General features: G+C 39.9%; 1 protein-coding gene and 1 long non-coding RNA gene across 2 annotated transcripts in view; both read left to right on the forward strand.

Moving 5' to 3' along the window:
• Nucleotides 1–12,486, forward strand: part of LOC128518707 (uncharacterized) — a 48,556-nt gene extending 36,070 nt beyond the window's left edge. The window contains exons 6-9 of the mRNA XM_053491949.1: nt 10,925–11,260; nt 11,375–11,596; nt 11,767–12,117; nt 12,203–12,486. Coding sequence (XP_053347924.1) covers nt 10,925–11,260; nt 11,375–11,596; nt 11,767–12,117; nt 12,203–12,486 — 1,193 coding nt within the window. The remainder of the gene's footprint in view (nt 1–10,924; nt 11,261–11,374; nt 11,597–11,766; nt 12,118–12,202) is intronic.
• Nucleotides 12,487–12,782: 296 nt separating this feature from the next.
• LOC128518567 (uncharacterized) lies at nt 12,783–14,138 on the forward strand. Its single transcript, XR_008357751.1, has 3 exons — nt 12,783–13,231; nt 13,367–13,941; nt 14,085–14,138. It is a non-coding gene; the product is annotated as an uncharacterized LOC128518567 (long non-coding RNA).
• Nucleotides 14,139–16,981: the final 2,843 nt, after the last annotated feature.

Genomic DNA, 16,981 nt, shown 5'->3' on the forward strand with positions numbered 1-16,981 from the left:
GCTTGGCCATTAACTGCATAAACCTCAAGTTCATTATCCAGCAATTCTCTTAGAAGCCTCACAGGGTGGTTGGTGATATACTTCTTAAATCACTATGCTTACTTGGGAACAAGAGTCAAATAATACTGTTACAGGGTAGCCACTAATTAAACACTTTAAAGTACTCTTCTTACCTACTAGGGGAATGTGTAGTGCTTTGACCGAAGTACGTGCGGGGTTCCTATTTTAAGCTGCTGGTTCTGATGACTGGTACATTGTTTTGCAGGTTGTGTTGGAGCAGGCTTAACAGGCTGGGACTGGGGGTCGGCGCTGGTCTCTGGCTGTGCCTTGACAGAGACCGGGTGGGGGGTTTAGGAGAAACAGCTGTATTGTGGTTGGGGAAAAGAATGTGGGTTGGGGTAGGGAGGAGCCTGAGTGGCTGGGGATGGGAAAAAGTGTTTATTCGCTATTTTCAGTTACATAAAGCTGGTTACCATATCATTTAAAGTTTGTACCTGGGCTGTGAGGTGTTAAATTGTTTTGGCAGTGTTCTGTTTTTTGGCTGTTGTTGCTTCCTTTGTTTCAAATACAGCACTCTGGCCTTGTAAAGGCTTTTGACGAATTACCTGACTTAACCGGCGCTGATGTTTATTCTTGTCACTAATTATTTTGGTGATATCCCGTAGTATTTTCTCGCCAGCAACATTGTTGTTAAAAGTTAGGGATCTTAGTCTTTGCCTTAAGTCTGCATACTTAACACCCAAACCTTGGTAGACTGTGTAAAGAAAGACTTCTTGTATAGTTTTTGGGTCATATGAAATGTCTGTGTTGGCCTGTTTGGAGTGAAAGATGAGTTTTTGGTTAAGTCAAATCCTTCTCTTAGCCCCTCATTAATCTGCTTGATGAGACTGTTTTAACTAATGTCAGAGCTGTTGTCTCCAATCTGTCTCCGAATAATTTAAATTTTCTACGTGACTCTTTTATAGAGACTGGTCTCTCCTGAGTGAAGTGTGTCCTGGAACTTACTTGTGGTTGGCTTGGGTGACTGGGTGTTCTGACAGATTGGGGCCCTGTGGCTTCACACTGCTTGGGCTGCTTCATCAGTTACACATACACTCTTTTCAACTCCGCTATTGACTATGTTTCTGTGTTGTCTCTTACATTTGTGACTAATGCATTATCAGACGATGGTGGTGAGTCTAATATCAGGTTCGACAGATGGGGACTGGGCGTGGCAAGTGTCTCTTGTTCAGCTAGTTCACTGACTGGTAACTCGGCAGAGTAACTCTTTTTAATAAGCTGGTCTACCCCAACATTTAGCATCCGAAGCTAGCTCAGCCCCTCATCAATCTAGTTGTAGCAGAGTGTCAGACTAAATGTAGGCAGTGACATAGTCCATACAGCTTTTTTTTATTGGTCTGCTTAAACCGGACTGGGTCTCCATTGTCTGTAGCAATATTCGTGGCTAGCCTCGAAGAGCTGTATGTAAGAGAGTGCGAACAAGCGCCTCTGGATGCTCCATGCCAGCTTTTTCCGCTCTGTAGACATTGTGCTTGTTTAACTTCAGTTATTTTTTTATTTACTACAGCTGTATCATGATGAGTGCACACTATTCTGTTTCTACAGCAGTCTGGCTTTCTTTGGTGGCAACGAAAGATACCTTTTACCTTTGATCGTTGTCTTTCCTTGAACACCCACTGGCTGGCTAAGCTGAAATAGTGGCCCACTCGCTGTCACGGTTCTAGTATCACTGGATCTGCCCCTTAACAACTGAAGAGAAGATATCCCGGACGAGCCCCCACAGTTTGTAATGGGCCCCAGGAACAAATAACAACCACATTGAAGGTTCCAGTCCCCCCTACGCTGTCTTATCCATTATTCCTCTCCTTTTCCTTTTATTACGGGACATCCTGCTAAATGACAAATAATAATTTGCTGAATTCCAAAAAAAGTTAGTCCTAATTTAAAGGAATATAACGTTTTACTGTTTATAAGTACATATATCATCAAATATGGTTGCACACAAACATTCGAAAGGTGCCTCACAGGTGAGGCACAGCATCGCTCATTTTGCTGCTCACAGGGGAGGCACAGCATTCATACTTTCTTTGTCTAATAAAGACGACAAAAGTTATGACCTACTTACAGCATAAATCTTAGCACTTTGTGGTCTCTTCAGCACGCAAGCCATGCTTAAGTTTCACAAAAGGGGGGCAAATCACAGTGCATTGGCTAAGCCAAAGCACTTAACTTCACTAGAAGTTGCCAAGAGAATACTGCTGGATTGTGTGCTGTGCCGGGAACTATCGAGCGGCCAATTACAAGCCGTACTCCTTAGTGTGCAATGACCTTGTAAACTACCGCTTACAGAGAAGAAGCAAGTTCTGCCACCCTCTTGTGGTGCCACAGGCCAAGGTAGACACAGTAATGCACCTGGACCACTCAAGCCCCCTCTGAGGAAATCTTGGGGTGAACAACAGCATCAAGAAAATTTGCAATGACTTCCACTGCACGCAGAGGTAAAGAACTTACCAATCACCACTCACTTACTGCTAATTATTGGAAGTAGGACGGTAGAGTAGGTCACTAGCTTTAAATTTCTCGGCCTAACTGTGACAGAGGACTTAACATGGGAAACTAATATCACCTCCTTCATAGGAAAGGTCCAGCAGCACTTCTTCTACCTGAGAAAACTAAAAAAGCCAACCTTTTTAGCAGCTTTTGGTGAACTTTTACCACTGTTCTTTAGAGAGTGTGCTGACATATTGACTTTTGTTGTGGTTTTTCCAGCTGCACTAAGGCAGAAGAGTAGACACTGTAGCCTCAACGAGTGTACCTGTACAGCACCCTGCATGTTAAGCACCGTTCTGCACCTCACCTGTTTCAGCTACTGCTCTCAGGCAGAAAGTACACGTCCATACAGGCTAGAACCAAACTGTCCCAAAGTTATTTCCCACGGCGTTGAGGCTGTTGAATAAAGCAGTATTCCCCCCGCCCTTGCATCCACCTATTTTAACATATCACACATCAATATTATAATAACTGAGGTGCTCAGGGGACTGTACTGCAGTACAGTGCTCCGGTGCTGCAGTATCTGACTGGGACATTTTCATCAAATGGTAGTAGGAGGTAGTGTGTGACACATGAATGCAGGGTGTGGCATGTGAGCAAGATCATGTTGCCCCAGGGAATTTAAAGGCGGGCGGACTATACACAGCCATTTGTTCAGCTGGGGGGACTGCATGAGCTGTCTAACTTTAAATTTTACATTTTACCTTAAATTTTGTCTGGTACTAAGCCATCATGACTCAGCCATAAGGGGCTAAAAGGCTGCTGCCTCAATGTTAAGGCCCCCGTCTCCAATCGAAAGCCACCCAAACGTCAGACATTATAATTGACGTATGCCTGAGGCTGTGCCAAAAGTGGGTAAAGTGACCCCAAGCCAAACATCTTACTATATTTATTTATTTGTGTATTTTATTAAATATCTTTTTAAAATATGGCAACACCATATAAAAAAAAGCTTTAGGGCATTTGTGATTTAGTGTTTCAGGGTCTGAGCTGTTAATCTGAAGGACAACTTACACTGTAAATTTTCCATTTTATTTAATAAAATTTAAGAACATACAGTATAACATAAAAAGAAACAAAATTGTTCTCTTTCCTTTCTTGCTTGTCATTTTAACAGCATGCCTGAAAGTCTGTGACCTGTTTAGTTGCAATATTTTATTTTGGCTTGAGATATGCCTGATGGAGTTTTTCCAAGCTATTTTCCACTATTACACTGAATTATGGATGCCAAATTCACTGACTGGCCATGGATTTCTGAATTGTCTTACTGTTAAAAAATATATAAAAACCTTGCTCATTTTTCAACAGGATATTTGTGTATTATTTACAATGCTTTTTTACTTCAATTTCATGTTCATGTCATGAGTACATCATTAAAGGTCCCACACATCCCATTTTTCATTAAATGTAAATATGATCTTTAGGGTCCTAATGAAAGGTTTGTATTATACGTTAATTAAAAATTCAAAAGGATTGTGTAAAAAAAACACTACTTTTACCTGGTAAAAACTAGCTCTGTTCTCAGCAACCTGTTTCAGTACATGCTAATTTAAATGCTCATGACCTCTGCTGAGGTGCATGTAGGCCTGTATGACCCCTTTAAGTGTGAACCCACCCTGAGGTCACTAGCAAGCAGTCACTGCACCCGTAACAGGAGTGAATCAGTTTTTCAGGCAAGTGGAGTCACTTATGACGTAACTATCGATAACAGTAATAATCTTCTCCCTCAATCTCTCTCTCCTTCCCTCTGTGGCTGTGGGGGTCAGAGCAGAATTGACACTTTAACATGAATTTGGATATGTCATAACTTTGAAACAGCCTGCTGTGATGGAGTAATGATACAGGCAAGGCATAATTACAGAGGTTAGAACTTTTAAAAAATCAGAACAGATACAGGCCCAAAACAAGGATATGGCTATAGTATTAAAAATGACAAATGTACTGACGACAGTACACAATAAGATATAAGACGATAAATAGACTGATGGGTAATGATTTTCAAGTCAAATTTAGAATAGAAAACCAAGAAATAGAAACCCATGAGTTTATCCCTGAGAGCTGGTGCTGTGCTTCACCAAGGGTATGGTCAGTTTTCTTTGCATCCTCTTGCCCTTTTTGGGATCAGGGCAAGAATAATCCATTAAACAATTATAAAAGTAAAGTATTACTGTATATCCATTCCAAAAAAAAAAAAAAAAAAAAACTGTGGTTTAGAAGACCAAGACTAATAGGATATACCATCCAAAATCATATATTGTGCTGTATTTTATATTATTTATTACTTTTCAATATTATTCAGGCAGAGGTTAACATCACTACTGCATACTGTTTTTATATTAAGTAGGTACAGGTGCTCTGGATTTTATCAACCTCCAAAAGACAGGTAACTAGATAGACTACATCATAAATTGCATTTAGCAATGAGAGTGTGTGCGCGCCTGCATGTGTGATGTATTGCAATAGTTTGTTGTCCTAAACTACTGAGCAGTGTCTGGTGAAACTCCAAACTTTAAACAACACCATTATAAATAACTCAGCTTTTCCACAAGTATTTTTTCTCCTGTAGTTTCATTGGAGCTAAAGATTTGGTTCTAATGATAACTCTATTTTCATAATTACTACATTTACATTTACATTTAGGCATTTGGCAGACGCTCTTATCCAGAGCGACTTACAAAAAGTGCTTTAATGCTTACAACATTGGATACATACTTACACTGGGTTAACTAGGTTAATAACTAAGTGCCATTAGATGTGACAACACATCTGAGAAGACGTTTTTTTTTTTTTTCGTTTTTTTTTCGGGGGGGGGGGGGTTAGTCCAAGTACTGGAGAAACAGATGCGTCTTGAGTCGTCATTTAAACATAGTCAAAGTCTCAGCTGTACGGACATCTAGAGGAAGTTCATTCCACCACCTAGGTGCCAGAACAGAAAAGAGCCTGGATGAATGCCGCCCTCGATCCCTGAGAGATGGTGGGATGAGGCGAGCAGTGCTGGAGGATCGGAGGGAACGTGGTGCAGTGCGTGGTGTAATTAGTGCAGAGAGGTAAGTGGGTGCTGGGCCATTTTTAGCTTTGTAGGCAAGCATCAGTGTTTTAAATTTGATGCGGGCAGCTACAGGAAGCCAGTGCAGGGAGCGGAGGAGTGGAGTGGTGTGGGAGAACTTGGGAAGGTTAAAAACGAGTCGTGCTGCTGCATTCTGGATCAGTTGCAGAGGACGAATCGTGGACAGAGGCAGGCCTGCCAGGAGTGAGTTGCAGTAGTCCAGTCTTGAAATAACAAGGGACTGAACAAGCACCGGAGTAGCCTGTGAAGAAAGAAATGGGCGAATTCTTCTGATATTGTAAAGAAGAAATCGACAAGAGCGAGTAAGGTTAGCGATGTGTGGGGAAAATGACAGATGTTTGTCCACGGTTACCCCAAGATTGCGGGCAGTGGTTGAGGGAGTGATTTGGTTGTTGTCCATGGATATCACAAGGTCTTGGCCTGGAGATGAGTCACAAGGGATAAACAACAGTTCGGTTTTACTGAGATTGAGCTTCAGCTGATGAGCAGCCATCCAAAATGAGATGTCTGCCAGACATGCTGAGATCCGGGTGGAAACCTGAGTGTCAGAGGAAGGAAAGGAGAGAACAGGTTGGGTATCGTCTGCATAACAGTGGTATGAGAATCCATGCGATGATATGACCTTACCAAGAGACCGGGTATAGAGGGAGAACAGAAGAGGACCAAGTACTGAGCCCTGCCGGACACCAGTAGAGAGTCTATGTGGGGCAGATGTAGATCCCCTCCATGTTACCTTATATGACCTATCTTTTAGGTAGGAAGCAAACCATTGCCACGCTGTTCCACAAATTCCAAGGCTTGTAAAAATAGATAATAGAATCTTGTGGTTCACGGTGTCAAATGCAGCTGACAGGTCCAGGAGGATGAGGACAGATGAAAGTTTAGCAGATCTAGCAGCATGGAGCTTCTCAGTGACTAACAGAATGGCAGTCTTTGTAGAATGTGCCACTTTGAATCCAGATTGGTTTGGGTCATTAAGGTTGTTCTGTGAGAGATAAAGAGACATTTGATTATAAACCGTTCTTTCAAGAATTTTGGAAATAAAAGAGAGCAGTGATACCGGGCGATAGTTGTTAACTTCTGATGGGTCCAGGCAGGGTTTCTTGAGGATGGGAATAACCCTCGCCTTCTTAAAAGCGGCAGGAACATGACCAGATGATATGGATTGGTTGATGATGGCTGTGGTGAAGGGAAGGAGGTCCCGTGAGATGGCCTGGAGCATTGTGGAAGGGATTGGGTCTAATGAACAGGTGGTGGGGTTAGATGACGAGATGATCTGTTGAATCTCGTCAGATGACAAGTTGGAAAATTCTGCTAAAGGAGGGAAGGAAAGGTCCTGAGGTTCTGCTGTAGGAGTTTGGTTGAGAGCGAAGGACTGGCGGATTGCTGCAATCTTCCCATCGTAGAATGTGGCAAAATCGTCAGCAGTCAGAGAGGAAGGGGCAGGAGGAGTCGGTGGGTTGAGTAGTGAGGAAAAGATGTTGTGGAGTTTGCCAGGATCATGTGCAGACGCTTCCAACTTTTGTCTGATATTACTACCCTGATATTATACGGTTATTGTGTCACTTGCTTGTCAAGCACAGGTGACACCTAGGGATCTGTGGCAGTGGCAGCATCACACTTGGTGTCTGTAAGCACTTGGCAACTTCTCTGAAACTGTTTGTAAAAATTTGACCAAACCTTCACAGAGCCTTTATTAGGAAGCATAGATGTGCATGAGCTATTTCACTTTAAAATAGCAGGCAGCACATTTCGCTTTTCCGGTCAAGTTAACAGCAAAATAATATCTGAAGTATGTAAGCAAGTGACCAATATAGGTCAAGTGTCTTAACAGTCTTATATCGCTTATATCTTTGTTACCTTGACATTAAAATGCTCAAAATCCAAAAATTTATTGGAACAAGGTTTCATAATTAAATGTTTAAAAGTTTGTTTTATGGAGTGCTTTTTGAGAGTCATTTATGGCTATAAAGATGACACAGTTAATTTATTATGAAACTTGAGTAATCATTTTAACTATACTATAAAATAAGGAAGGAAACTAGTGGCTTTCATCCAAGTTTCCATTTCAGCAAAAATATCACAACAGACAAGAGCTCTCTGGAAGAAAAGTAAGTATTTTTTATATGATCGTATACTTTTTTTTTTTTTTTTATGTGTTTAAACTGATATACTGCCAAACTAGTTTATTTTTAAAGGATTGTGAAAATGAAAGCATAATGCTTGTTTTATTGCATAAACAGTAGACGTCCAGGTGTACAGTGGCCCTAAAATACTGAACTGCAAGTTTGGAAAGTGCTGTCTTATTATTTTTTACATAGTCGCTTATTATTTGTGACGTATAACTCGTTTTATTATCATATCCACATATTACACAATTATCTCATTAGTTTGACTTAAAAATAAAGCTTTTGTTTTTGATATTCTTTTGCATTGTACTTTATTTAATTTGATAATACTTAAGTATTAAGTAATGTTAAATTCCCTAGCACTTCAGCTTTATTCACAACTTACATTTCTGTAAGATAGGAACTTTCCATTATTGTCATTTTTAGTCTGCATTGCTTATGTTGGGTTATTTCTACATTGTGTAAGAGTATATGATAACAAAGGATAAATCTAAGTGTGGGTGATTCCCACTAATTATTATCTGTCATTTAGAGGTAATGCAGCCATGATTGCTAGAAAAAGGAACTGTTTAGCAGCTGCGATTCTCATGTTGCTGGCAGGTAAGCTTGTTAAAGTTATTGTTTTTCATGTATTAAATTTGTATTTGCAGTTTTATGTTCCAGCCTGTGTCTTATGTAATGCGCCTGACTATTGACAGTTGATCTCTGTTAGATTATTATTTAACAGCTACTATAATCATAAGGACTGTCCTAATCTTGAGCTAGGACTCTTACAAACACTGTGGTTTACTGTTCATGTTTCTATTTTTTAATTGTATTTTGCTCCTCTGTAAAAGCCAAAAGTATTTTCTGCAGTAATCAAACAATAATTTTTACCATAAACAGACATTCTTACAGAAATTCAGCAACAAAAAGTAACCAAAACAAAACAATAAAGTGGGGGTGGGGGGGTTATGAATCCTGTCTTCTATTTGGGTCTGGCAACAAGACCTCATTGACATCACAGGCGATGTCCTCGCAGGCCAGCATTGGGGAAAATATTGCCATGTGTGCCGAATGCACCCCAGTATCAATCCTACCTCAATGTCTCTGCATGCCTCTTCCATTGCTTGCAGAAGAGCCATGTGGATGTATGGTTGCCGATCATATACTTTCCACCGACATGCTGAAAAGAATTCCTCAGTTTAATTTAGAAAGGGGCTGTAAGAGGGCAGATATAAAAGTGTGAACTGGTTTTGGTTGTTGAACCAATCTTGGACCAAAGCTGCCCAGTGGAAACTGACTTTATCCCAGATGATAACAAACATGGACTGCTCTGGTCCGTCCTGTACAACTGCATGTACAGTAAGTGCATCTAGAAATTTAATTATCTGTTCAGTATTGTGGGGACCTAGTGTGGCATGGTGATGCAGGACGCCTTGGACACTAATTGCAGCACACAAGGTGATATTCCCCCACGCTGGCCAGGGACATTTACAACATCCCTTTGTCCAACTATGGTACGGCCAGATTGAAGCCTGCCTCATCCACGTAGATAAACTCATGTGGCAGTTAAGCAGCATCAAAATCCAGAACTGTCTGTAAATATTGAATAGTATTACTGAGAACACATACAATGTCTATATTTTCACACACGTAGGGGCTGGGTTGGGTCAGTATAGACAAAATCTACAAGCTACAGGCAGCATAAACCTTCATTCCCACATCTTTAATTCTGACACTGTTCCTCTTAAATGGCACCCTGTACAACTGCTTCATTCTGTAGTTATGTTTCTGTAGGATGCAACTTTTTGTAGAAATGCTGACCCTGTTTATATTGCTAAATACATTTCCATCTGCAATTATGCGTTGTTGCAAGTCGGATTGCATTATTTTTTTGCACCATTTCAGTAATGGCAAGCTTTTGTTGTAGAGTGAAGAGCTGCTCCCTTCCATCTTGAGGGGGTGGTCCAACCATTCTGTCGAAAAATGCCACCACAAGATGTTCGTGTTCTTTTTCACATACTGTAACTTCAAACTGTACACAGTACTGTAACATCACAATGGTATTCCTTTAGATATACTTTACAGCACTACCCATTTTTGTATGGTACAGTTACATACTGTAATACTGTATGATACAGAATCATGTGACACAAATCTCTATGTCAAAAACATGGGTGCAGAAAACTACTCCTGTGCTGTAAGAGGACATGAGTGACACATACAGTAATTAGAGGATAAACTTGAAGATATACCTGTTCTCCAGTCGAAATGTCCTTATTATCGATGCTACTGTGTACCTACTGAAGTTGGGTTGGACTCTTTGCCCAGCCTCCCTCATGGACAGGTCATGATTTATCACATGGTTCACCAGAGTGGTCCTGATGTCATCTGATACACGTCTCCGCTCTGGTCCTCGTCTATGTCCTCGTCCTCTTCCACGTCCGACTCCTCTCTCTCTCTCTCTCTCTTTGTCCTCCTCTGACTCTAGTTGCCTCCATGTTTGCATAGTTCTCAAAATGTCTTCCCTGGGGCCTATTTATAGTCCTAAGGCTCAGACTCACATCAGATTGATGTTCTGTTTTTTGTGCAAGTGCTTTCAGGTGTGTATGTAAGTGACCGCAATTGCCAGTTGAGCATTGCTTTGTGTGCAGCAGTGTTTTCCAAATGATAACAGGTGATTTTGGTATTGGACAAAGTGTCTAATGTAAAAAAAAAACGTTAAACACAGTGTAACCATAGCTTAAACACATTTTTAAGTTTTTTACAAATTTGTAAAAAAATAAAAAATGTGTTTAAGCTATGGTTACACTGTGTTTAATGCTGTGCTAGAAGAAGATTAAGCATTGAGCCTTTGGTCTAAGCATTCGCTTTTAGTGTGTAAGCAATTGGCAAAAACTGTAAAACTTGTCAAATGAAACACTGTCTGATTTCTCAGTTGTCCGATATTTATACACTATATGGCCAAAATTAAGTAGACATCCCTACTTTAAAGTTGGAACATCCCTCCCTGTTGTAATATCTATGCTTGATCTCATGAATGCACTTTAACAAAAAAAAAATCAAAATGGCCACAAACACCATCCAAAATAACGTGTCTGTGCTTTCTCAGGAGAGTGAAATCAGTTAGCAAATATTAATTGCAGTAGTTTGGATGTGTTTGGGTTTGTGCTCTCTGTGTGTGTGTGTGTTTCAGGAGTTCAGGCTCAGCACAGTGTAACTCTCTCCTCTCAGAGTCTCTGTGTTCTTACTGGATCTACAGTAAAAATCCCCTGTACATTTACAACACCTGATCACTCCAGTGTCACACAGAGAGAGTGGTATCGAAGCCAGAGCTCTAAAGGAAAACCACAAGACCTGAGCACAGATCCACAATACTCAGGACGAGTGTCTGTAAGCACAGTGACGTCTGACTGTGAGCTGACGGTGAGGAATGTGAGAGTGAGTGACTCTGGAGTTTATAACTTTAGATTTCAAACAGAGAATAGTCACTGGATATCAGCCTCAATTGGAGTTCACCTGACTGTTACAGGTAACACACACACACACACACATACACTATATGTGTCTGTGTGTTCCACAAGGGGTCAAAAAGTCCGAGACCACTATCATAAATATACTACATAACAAAATATATCATTTTCAGATCTGAAGGTAACAGTTTCAAACTGGGATTATGACTACAAAGAGCTGAGCTGTATCACCACCTGCACTCTGTCTAACACCGTCTCTTACATATGGTACAAGAACGGACAGCCTCTTTCTAATCGGGTCAGCCATAATCAGCATCTCTATACCAAAAACATGGGTGCGGACAGCTACTCCTGTGCTGTAGGAGGACATGAGGATCTTCGCTCTCCTGCTGTCTGTAAGAACTCACTTTACACTTCACTCATCTCACTGCCAGCTTCTGTTGAATAACATTAAATTCATATGCAGTGATTTATGATGAAATTATGCTTTCTTAATTTAATTCGTTCATTCATTTTTAGAAAATTTGGTTTGGAATTTAGTTTTAATAAATTTTGTGCATGTCAGGTGTTGATAAAAAGAAGAGCTGCTGGAGTGTGACTTACTCCACCTTGAGTATCTGCTCTCTGATTGGCTCATCAGTGGACATACATAGTTATTACACCTTCCCTCGTCAGTACAAGGTCACAAAAGTGTTCTGGTTCATTAAAGATCAGGCTGATGGTGAGCCTGTGGATGTGAGAGAGAATGAGGAGTATCAGGGCCGAGTGCAGTACACACACAGCTCACAGAATAACTGTAGTCTGAGAATCACTAACCTGACAGAGAGAGACGCTCAAACATACAGATTCAGATTCTACACTGATGACCATAAAGGAAAATACACTGGAGAACCTGGAGTGTCTCTGTCTGTCACAGGTAATAATGATATGAAAACAATAAGTTTAGGTCAAATAAAATTCCATATTTGAACACAATCTCAATACATTTTTATTATTTTTAGATCTGAAGGTTACAGTATTAGACTCAGGTTGGCTGAGCTGTATAACCACCTGCACTCTGTCTAACAATCCCATTTACATCTGGTACAAGGACGGACAGCGTGTTACTGATCAGAACAGAAATGATGAGTATCTGTATATCAGTAGTGGGGATTCAGGCAGCTACTCCTGTGCTGTAGAAGGACATGAGGATCTTCGCTCTCCTGCTGTCTGTAAGAACTCACTTTACACTTCACTCACTCCGTCATCATCTCACTGCTTACAGCTTCTGTTAGACTACAGTTAAGTTATATTTTTATTGAGGCATATCTGACCGATTCTGTATATTTATCCAGCGACTTCTCTATTCCCAGTTGTGGACCTTGGGGTCATGTAATGTTAGGTAACCAAAAATTCAAATTGAAACTTCTATTTCAGAAATGTTTACTTCTTCATCATTTTCTTGTTAGATTCCCCTAAAAACACCAGAGCCGTGGTTCTTCCCTCTGGAGACACAGTGGAGGGGGATTCAGTGACTCTAAGCTGTAGCAGTGATGCAAACCCTCCTGTTCTCACCTACTCCTGGTTTAAACAGAGAGCAGCTGCAGACACACTGCTGACAACAGGCCAGAATTACAGCATCAGCAACATCAGCTCCCAGCACAGCGGACTGTACTACTGCACCGCTCACAACCAGCTGGGACAGCACAACTCCACACCAACAGAACTGGATGTCTTATGTAGGTACCAGTTTTTTTGTCTATATTTATTACATTCAATATCTAATCAACATCTCTTCTGATCAGACGCTCCTCGAATAACCAATGTGACTGCCGTTCCATCTGTTTCTGGTGATTCCGTCACACTGTTGTGCGAAAGTGATTCAAATCCCATCAGCGATTACACCTGGACCAGGAGAACAGAGGGAGTTGTGAAACCGACTGGAAATGGCAATAATTTAACTTTAGACTTAGGAGCAGATGGACTTTACTACTGTACAGCAACAAATCAGTTAGGATCATCCGATTCATCAGAATGGGCATATACAGCAGGTACTCACTTATCACCAGCAAGCATTTTTGTGTTTGGTGAGATCATACATTACATTTTCTTGATTATAACCATATATTTGACTTCCATATTTAACATGCTGATTGTTGTTGGTTAAATTCCCACATACTGTACAGATAACAGAGCTGAGAAATACGCAGTTACTGCAGTCACTGTCGTTCTGGTTCTGATATTCATTGCTATGATTCTGTGGATAAAGTAAGAATCCAAAATTATATTTGCATTACTTTAAGGTGATTTCTATGAGTCATCTATACACATAACCCAGTTAGTACATATTAGGAGGCATTATTTAAAAATAAATTAAATATCAGTCAACTGAAAAGAGTTGTGTTCTATCATAAATCAGGATTTGGGGTGACAGTGTGAAATGGAATTTCTCATGGATTTCCATGTTTACATGACATTTATGTCAGAAGTTTTTTTTACATACATCACAAGAGATAATTATTATGACCAATTAAGTTTACACTTATAATCCTCAGTAAACCTCTTGTAAAGCAAACATCCATATGGTTTCAGTTAATGCAGACAAAATTAAAAACACAGATGCACAGATTTAGCTTACCGAGTTGTTCACATGCAAGTGTATCTGTTGACGTGATTGTTTTATTACACACATTCCAACAGGAGAAGCGCATCAGCGGTCAGTACCAGGAGTGAGGAGCACAGCAAGAAGAGTTTTAACGAGGTGATAAGCTGTTAAAATTCCAGGCAGTTTTTTAACTATATCATTTGTTCCTTAATAAATTTTAAGTAGATACAAGTTTTATAACTTAAAAGAATTGTAAAGACCCTTTAACCTCTCTCTCTTTCTCTCTCTCTGTTTCTCAGAATCACTCTACTCCTGTATATGGTAACATCTCAGCCATGACCTCTGACCCCACAGCCTTCTCAGAGGGTCAGGACAATGTTCAGTACACAACTGTTTATTTCAGTCAATGCCCCACAGATGAAGTGTCTCTCTACTCAACTGTTCAACTGTCAAAGGCTGTTAAACATGAAGAGGAAGTAGAATACGCCACAGTGAGCCACGTCAAACCAAGAGCTGTTGAGTAAGTGATGTAAATAAACACAATAGTGTTACGGCCTCTGAGTTCTTTCCCCTATATTCTTTTGGAAAAATAACAGGGGCAGTTATATGAGTTCAAACTATCTCAATTTCTTTCTTGCTTGCTTGCTTTTCTGTCTTTTTTTCCTTTCTCTTTTTTTCACCATTTCTTGCAGCTCTATTTGTTAGATCTCTGTGAGCTTTGATTTTATGGAGTTTTGTGGGCATCACTAAATGTGTTCCTTTGATTTTTCTTCTCAATTCAAATGCCTGTAATGTTTTTATGTATTTTTACAGGGAGGATGAAATCTACAACAATCTGAAGCCCAACAAATAAGAACAGTCTAACTAATAATAAAATTCAACATCTGTAACAAATTTCTTGTATTAAAATAAGGTTCAGATACAGTTTTTCTCAAAAAGAGTTTTTATATATGTAATTTATTAAGTGAAGTGATAGTAATATTTTGTAATAGGTAGTATTGTTTATATAACTATTATGTTTAAAGGCATACATAAACTGATTTGTAGCATATCAGTTTATAATATCCAGTAAAAACCAAGCTGCAATAATTACAAATATTACACATCACTGATTATTTTACTAACGGCAGCTCCTTTTTTCAGTCTTTTTTTTATATAAAGTTTTTAAAGAATTTTGTGCATGATTATACTGTGTTGCATGTACTGTATGATTATTGTATTACTGTTTTATAAATGAAGATTCATCATGTACACACATATACCCTCACTGTATTTAAAATAAATATGTAACAATTTGCCATAAAGAAAATTCAATAGAATGTCAAAAATGGGGGATTATAAAATACAAACTTGTAAACAGTTAAAAGCTGTCCAGTTTCCTTAACACATGAAATTCACACAAAGCCATCTACCTTTCTGTTTAAAAAAAAAAAAATACATTTAGGCATTTGGCGACACTCTTATCCAGAGCGACTTACATTTTTATCTTATTACACATCTGAGCAGTTGAGGGTTAGGGGCCTTGCTCAAGAGCCCAACGGTGGCAACTTGGTGGTTGTGGGATTTGAACCTGGGATCTTCCGAACCGTAGTCCAATGCCTTAACCTCTGAGCTACCCCTGGCCAGATATACTTACATTTAGGTACCTTGGTAAAATAAGACGTGCACAAACAGTCGTATCACTACCAATACTGATATTGTCACAAATGAAAATAGTATTTGCACTATTTGATATAGATGGTACTGTTACTATTTTTGCTTAGTGAAACGCCCCCCCTCTTTTTTTTTTTACTCAAAAGAGTAAACGTCAAGCATGTATTCTTTGACATACCACCTGAACTGATAAATCCACTTTAGGGGTTTTATGCTCAAATCTAAGTTCCCCCCCAAATCAAGACCAAATCAGCATCAAATTGACATCAAATCAACAGGGCTGCACACAAGCAAATAAGGTAAAAACTTTTTTAAATTTTAACTATTAGCGTTAGAAAAATCCACAGATATTAAGCTATATCTGTTTGTCAAATTTAAAAAACACTGCCTATATAATTTGTTGTTTACAAAAAAAATTTTCATCGTTCAGGCGAGTTAACATTCTTTTCTCACAGTGCATCCGGAAATTATTCACAGCGCATCACTTTTTCCACATTTTGTGTCACAGCCTTATTCTAAAATGGATCAAATAATTTTTTTTCCTCAGAATTCTACACACAACACCTCATAATGACAACATAAAAAAAATTTCCTTGAGATTTTTGCAAATTTATTAAAAATAAAAATAAAAATTGAGAAAGCATGTGTACATAAGTATTCACACCGTTTGCAAAATTGAGCTCAGGCACATCTTGTTTCCCCTGATCATCGTTGAGATGTTTCTGCAGCTTAATTGGAGTCCACCTGTGAGAAATTTAGTTGATTGGACATGATTTGGCAAGGCACACACCTGTCTATATAAGGTCCCACAGTTGACAGTTCATGTCAGAGCACACCAATCAGGGCGATATGGTAGGGTGGCTAGACAGAATCCACTCCTTAGTATAAGGCAGCCCGCCTGGAGTTTGTCAGAAGGACAACCATCTCTGCAGAAATCCACCAATCAGGCCTATATGGTAGAGTGGCCAGAGAGTCTCATCAGACCTGAGAATTTTGTTTCACATGGTCTGAGAGTCCTTCAGGTGCCTTTTGGCAAACTCCAGACGGGCTACCATGTGCAATACAATACAAGCAGCATCATCTCAGTATAGTTGACAGTGTCCATCCTGATGTGCTCAAATGGAACAAGGCATGCGGGGTTCGCAGGTACCGTCCTTCACCGCCTCTATTGGTTAAAGAAGCGCTTCTTCTATGGGTTACTTTTTTTTTGCTGGAAACAGCCCGGGCCATGACCTAAAATCAGAGGGATTTACCCTTGTGTGTTGCTCTGGAACCTCTGGCGAACGCCGTGCACTCAGCTGACTAGATGGACCCCTGGAGCAGTGGGCGATTCCTGCTTTAAGTATGTCATAATTTTGGGCATCATCATTGTTAAAAATGGAGAAATATACATGCTGTGCCTCAACAGTGAACAGAGGAATCAGAATCTGCTTTACACTTAACAGGGCCAGCCTTCCTTTTTCTCAAACGTACAGAGATATGCCTTGACGGCATCATGCGGCAGATGTTGACCTTCTCTGCATGGGACTGGCAGAAGGACATC

The sequence above is a fragment of the Clarias gariepinus genome, chromosome 3 (assembly GCF_024256425.1).
Source record: "Clarias gariepinus isolate MV-2021 ecotype Netherlands chromosome 3, CGAR_prim_01v2, whole genome shotgun sequence".
NCBI classification, from domain to species: domain Eukaryota; kingdom Metazoa; phylum Chordata; class Actinopteri; order Siluriformes; family Clariidae; genus Clarias; species Clarias gariepinus.